At 44.4% G+C, this 6,541-nt stretch overlaps 1 protein-coding gene across 1 annotated transcript in view; it reads left to right on the top strand.

Annotated features, from left to right (window-relative positions):
* The window catches only part of CTNNAL1 (catenin alpha like 1), a 125,514-nt gene that overhangs the window by 75,631 nt on the left and 43,342 nt on the right, over positions 1-6,541 (top strand). Inside the window, 2 exon segments of the mRNA XM_019540136.1 lie at positions 1,325-1,525; positions 5,143-5,229. Coding sequence (XP_019395681.1) covers positions 1,325-1,525; positions 5,143-5,229 — 288 coding nt within the window.

Raw genomic sequence — 6,541 nt, 5'->3', positions numbered from 1 at the left:
CTGACTTCCTGCCCTTTGGGCGGGGGGCTGGACTCGATCTCCCGAGGTCCCTTCCAGCCCTAATGTCTATGAAATCTATGAAATCCCAAAATGCAACTTAATTGCATGTAAATATGACAGGTATATGTAAACATTTTAAAGTACTTCTGCAAGTAACAATACCAAATGCAGGAAGGTGTAGAAAATAAATCATATATCCCAATTTGCTTTTAGCAACAATGAATTGGGCATAGTCAATCGTATTGTTGACATCAGTGAGGACAGTTATAGTAAAAAAACCAACCAGACAAACAAAAAAAACCCCAACATTGAAATGTACCATATCTACTTGAATCTAAAATGACCCTGAATTAAATATGAGCCCCCAATAATTAGGTTCTATACATGGATAATGTTATAAGTTTTTTTTTGTTATAATTTTCTATGTATAGAATTTAATTACTGGAGAGTTACTTTTTAATTCATTCCTCCCACTGCTGCAGGGGGTGGCAGGTGGTACGAAGAGGTCAAGCAGTTTAGTCCCTTCTTGTGCCCCCTGCTCCCCCCGGTCCCTCACCTTCCCCCAGCCTCTTCCCTGCTTTCCTTCCCTAGCCTTTGCTCCACACCAGCAGGCTGTGTTCCTGTTCTAGCCTACACTGAGCATGGACCCAGCCAAACCCCCTGTAGCAATTATGTGGGCTATGCACTGCTATTATAGGGCTGGGCTGGGGCCATATTCAGTGTCCCAGGCTACAGGTTGCATTGAGGCTACAGGTTGCATTGAGCCTGCTGGTGCAGACCAAGGGCAAGAGGGGCTGGGGGAGATGGGTAAGCAGAGGAGCAAAGGCTGCTTGGGGTGGGGGAGATTGGAAGCAGCAGCTGCACAGGGGAGACGGTGCAGTGCAGAGGTGTCTGGGAGAGGTGGAGATGCAGGCAGCAGCTGCAACTGTGACTCCAATCCTGGGTAGGAGCTGGAGTCGCACAACAGCCACCTCTGAGCTGACTTCTGCTGGTTTTCTGTCCCCCCCCCCCCCCCCCCCCCTTGTACTTGATTCTGAGGGGCTTTTTTCCCCCCTGTGTTAAATGTGAAAGTCCTCATCTTGGAGTTGAGTAAATATGGTACTTAATTTGGGTGTTTTGTTTCAGTGGTCAAAGACAGACTATGTTGCTGGTGGCACTGGGTAAAGTAGCAAAATGGAGAATAAGTTAAATAACTTCTCGTTAGCAGAAAATACTAACAGTACTTTAAAAATGCTGAAAAGTGAAAGCAGGTGCAAAGTGATGCATCTCCTTTCTGGTGTTTATGTGAATGATTAATAGGAAACTGACATTTTTTTCTTTTCAGAATAAGGTGGAAGGTCTACGGGAGAACCTTTATTTTCCCTCTAAGGAGAATCTTTCAACAATGTTGGAACTCATCCTAGAACACACAGAGGATTTTACTGATTCTGCCTATACCAGCCATGAGCACAGAGAACGCATTTTGGAGCTGTCCAAGCAATCTAAAATGGAACTAGAGCATCTGGTTTCAGTGTGGATGCAAGCTGTAAGAGTTTTTTAGCAAAGTAAATCTTTTCATCTATACTTTGGAAAACAAGGCATATTTTTACCTAGAATTTTTGGAGAGGGTGAAGGTTTTTAACATTAGAAATGTACATGTTATATCAAAAGAACAGCTTAGTAGTGGACCTCTTCTCTAGCTTCCTTCCTTCCCCCTGATTCTTGTTATGCTCTTGATGTGCTTGTTTTTCATAAATTTTCCTCCCACTTTTATCCCTGCTTCATAATGTTCTGAATTATGATCACTGATAGTTGTGTATTAACTTAGATGGAATAAATGTGTACAGAGAATCAGATGTCAGCATGACCTTGTCATTGCACAAATGGGTTTCAAGTACAGGTAATTCAACCTACTTGGTCCCATGGCAATAACCAGTGTTTAAATTATTTTAGCCTTTTATTACAGATAAGAAATGAAGGATTAATATTGAAATAAGACTGAAAAATTGATATATTAAGTCTTTCATTGTAACAGTATCCTTTATTGTCTTCCCATTTAGCTGTATAAAGCATTTACAGAGGAAAACCACAGCCTTGTAGATGGTATTAGGATGGTAATAACTGTTGTTGTTAACACAGTCTTAGCAACTCAGAGATGGCAAGCTTGTACTGGCATCAGGCTGCTCCAGGCACTACTTTCTGCCTGCCATTTGGGTCATAGGCTTATAGCAGAATTGCAAAAGAAATTGCCCTGAAAGTTATATGAGAGACAGGAAAGAAGAAAAAAGGTAGGGAAGGAAAAGGATATGTGAAGAGAATAACAGCAGGAAACCAAATCCCATGTTCTAAGTCAGTGATTCTCAACCAGGGTCTCTTGGGCATGTTAAGTGGGCGCAACTGGGTCCTTTTTTGTTAAGAGGTAGTCTCTGGTTTGCTCTGGAAACTGTATAGGCATTCCTTGATTTTTCAGATGCTGCTGTGCATCTTGGACATAGTATATCTTTTCTTATATATGGAGAACCCTTGAATGTGGGACTAGCCAGCAGAATAACCCTTGCCATAACTGTGACAAATGTAACTGCTAGCATAAATGTATTGGTTTGCTCCAGCCTTTTCTAATAATCTGGAGACTGCAGCACAGCCCAAATATGCTGCTTTGCCATGAGGAACCACTTTTCACAGTGGCTTTCTTTTCAGCTTGAAGATTTAATCTGTGAATTGGGTTTTTCATGACAGTCCTCTCTCCTTACTATTATACTCTTTCTCTTTCTTCCTTTTCTGTCTCCTCTAGCAGTCTATATACTAACTGTGCGCTATGGGGTTGGAACACTGCAGCCTGAGTACAGACACGCCAGGTTCTTTAAAGTGGTTGCATATTGCTGTCAACTGTTGGAGATGAGTGACCAGTCAAGTCCCCACAGCAAACAGAGCAATATCCAGCACAGAAATTGTACTTGGACAATTCCCCCAAGTTAAAGTGGCTCCGTGTACTTCCAGAAGTATTAAACTGGCACTCCTAGCCTCCTCTAGTGGTGCTGAATTTGACAGTTTTACATTCTGTGCTGGTAACATTCAGCACCTTGAACCAGTGCATTCAAGGATGCTGCTCTAACTAGAGAGGCTGACAGTTTTTAATGCAATGTCGTCCCTATTGCTCTTTTGCAGTTTCTGGTCTTTCCAGTCTTTCTGTGGGGAGTATGATTACGTGCAGCCTGAATTGCTGGCTTTTGTTTCTTCACTTTGTGTGACTCCACAGGTTTTGGACAAGAGTGGCCAGCCTCAAACATGAGTTGTCTCTCTGAATACACTCTATCCTCTTAAGATTTTACTCCTAAAAAATATTTCTAAGTGAAACAGGCCTTTACTTTACACCTTCAGTTACCTTCTTGGGTGATCGGACACTGCAGCCGGGAGTTCTTAGTTGTTCTTGAATCTTTGTTCTTAGTTCAGTAGTTGATTTTCATAAGCATATAAATTATAAAGAATCAAGGAAGATAATTGCCTTGTGTAAATTAATTCAGTGTTACCACTGGAGGTGATGACATTTTATGGTCAGACAAGATCACTAGCTATTAAATAGTTTGGTGTAGAAAATAAAATAAAGTATTAGCAAAGAACGAAGAGAAGATTGTGCTTGTTTACAATCTTTAGGGAAAAAATAATATATAAACACAACTGCAATAAAACAAAAACAATGTGATTAGTCTGTTAACAAAGTGTGAGAACATTGTCAAAATTGTGGCACTTTTGCTACAGAAAGCACTTACTAAATTTCCTGTAAAAGACTGTTTTGCAGGACTGTTCCAGAAAGGTGATTATTGCCTTGAAGGAAATCAGATTATACAGATTCTGAATAATTCAAGTTGCTAACATATTTTAAAGGTATAGGTCAGGGGTGTCAATGGTATGGCCTGTAGAGCCATATCATCCAGCCCCTGCTGCTGCCCATGAGTCTCACAAGTCTTGGGGTGTGCTGGATGGTCCTGTGCAGTGCCTGCAGAATGGTAGAGCAACGGCCATGTGCAGCACAGCCCCGAAGCAGCCACATGCAGCTCTGGGGTTGTGCTGCACACAGCAGGAGCTATGGGGCAGTGTGGCACAGCCCCGTGGTGGCTGGAGCAAAACCAAAATGCATGGCCAGGCTGGTGTAAATTATTCTGACTGGAGAATTGGTGAATTTAATTAGTAGATTCAATAGCTGTTTTCAAAACTCCAGAGTCTGTGAAGAGGATGGCATGGTTAAGATGGGGGAATCTTGATTCAACAATCACCACATGCAAGGTGTGAATATGGGTGTCTGCAGACCCCAGGTCAGGGTTGAGAGGTAGCTTTCTTGGTGTGAGAGATGCCTGGCAATCGCACGCTTCAAGGCCAGAACAGGAGGGTTTTTTTCTTCGTTAATGTGGTATTTGGGGTTTTTTTTTTCTTTATTTTACCTTGTAAATAGATAGCTAGAGGGAACTGCTAAAGCACTGGTGTCTGAGCTTCCATCATTTTCAAGGTCTTAGGTGCCTCAAGCTATCCAACAGGCATCTCTTTTTAGCAATGCTGCTTTAAGGATAGGTACATGTTGGGTTTCTGAAGGTAGTCAGTTCAGAATCTTCCCCCTGCTGATGGCTTTGAACAATAACCTAATGGAAAGGGTACTTCCCCAGGTGGTGAGAGGCTTGGTTCTGGTTCCCTTCACTCTGAAGAAAGTTGAACCTTGATAACTCGATTACCTGCTGAATGCCCTTACCACCAAGTTATGGAAGACTAGGAGAAGGCACTCACCTACCCCTTCTGTAGTAGCTGGGCTACTGGGCAGACAAGAGCATAATCGTGATGCCAGAAGGAAAACAAGCCAGATGGAGGCTACCTGTGTAACCTAATGACTAGAGAACTTCCTGAAGGAGTTCTTGATTTTTGGTCCCTGCTCCAGCAACATTTTTTAGGTTTTTGATTGTGACAAATAAGTTTTCTAGTAGTAATGAATTCTTAAGATAAGATGCATAACAATGCTTGTTTCTTTTGTCAGTGAAGAAATTGCATTGAAAACAATTCATTAAAATCCTTGGATAATGATGTATGGTTTGGGAGGGGGTTTGTTTTTGCTTTTTAGAGGGGGAAGGGTTGGGATTTTTTTGTTTTTGTTTTTTAATTTTGATTCTCTTTTGCTTATAGCAGAACCAGAGAATGAAGGACATTACAGAAGACTTAGAAGTAGCTATTTTAAAAACATGCCAGTGCATAAATGAACTTAAAAGAGAAGTAAGTACAGCTTAAATAGGTATATACTGAAGTAAATTTTGGATTGCATGGGAAAATGTGAGAATCTTGCAAAATTAAAGTCCTGATCCTAAAAAAGCTTAAATAGCTGCTTAAGTTTCTGCCCAGTGGGTACATTTGCATGTGCAATTAATCCTATATGAGTTTGCTGTGCAGTAATTTACTGCTCTGGGCTGGCATGTTCACGTGCAGCCATTTTGGGAGCAGATTTGCTCCTCACAAGTATTCTCCAGCCCTGCACTGCCCCCCTGCAGCAGCCAGAGGGAGCTGGAGGCTCCAGCCACAGCTGCCTGGGGGTAGGGACCCTCTTTAAAAGCCAGCCCCGTAGGGCACTCCCTGGCTTCCTGCGTTTCTGGCCCGGAGCAGTCTGCAGCATGTTGGCACAGCCCTTGGTGAGTGTCACTAGAGCCCATGCCCAGTGTGTGGTGGCTGCTCCACCCCCAGGTGCCAGGCGTGACATCCCACACCCCGGGCTCCTGCTTGCCACCCTGCTCACCACACTTCACTGCTGTGGTGACCGCCACCTGGCTCAGGTTAGTCTTGGCCTTGCCTGCTCCAACATGCATCCATCACTGTGTCCGAGGCCACTGCCCCAGCTCTGATACCACCCAGACACCAGCAGGGATGCTGACAACGTGCATGAGGATGCTGCTACTGGTGCTGTTTATGAATTCCTGGTGCTCCAGCCCCATCATCTGTGGGCCTGCTCAGCCAGCCAGGATTGGTGGCTGCATATCATTCAGCACACCTGGGATGCACTCCTCAGTCAGCTCCACCTGCATCTGGAGCAGCAGGCTACCTCCATGATGCCACCCCTCTCCACAGAGACCTGGCTGGCCATCACCATGTTCAAGCTGGGCACACCCACCAGCCTGTGATACACTGACCACCTCTTTGGTGTGAGCAAGGCAACCACAAGGGAGGTCATCTTGGAGGTGTGTGTTGCCCTCCAGGATGTGGCGTTCTCCGACTGCACAACCCCCTGGAAGTGGTGGCAAAGTTCCACACCCTGGGCTTCTCTCAGTGCACTAGGGCCTTAGATGGGACCCACATCCCCATCACCTGTCTGCCTTGTGGCAACCCATCCCTACTACAGCTGGTGGGGGTTTTATTCCATCATGCTGAAGGCTGTCGTTCACCGTCGGGGAAAACCGAAGGATCGGGCCCCAAGGTCACGGTGGGCCGGGGTGGCAATTAGATACGGACAGGTGGGATTAGCGGCGTAGAGTCTGGAGTTAGGGACTCGGAGCGGGTTGAGAAAAACAGGTGAATTTATTTGACTTACGCTTCAGGC

The sequence above is a fragment of the Crocodylus porosus genome, unplaced genomic scaffold, assembly GCF_001723895.1.
Source record: "Crocodylus porosus isolate Cpor-Errol unplaced genomic scaffold, CroPor_comp1, whole genome shotgun sequence".
Taxonomy (NCBI): Eukaryota; Metazoa; Chordata; order Crocodylia; family Crocodylidae; genus Crocodylus; species Crocodylus porosus.
Note: the sequence above shows the minus strand (reverse complement) of the source record. Positions and strands in the feature narration are given on the sequence as shown.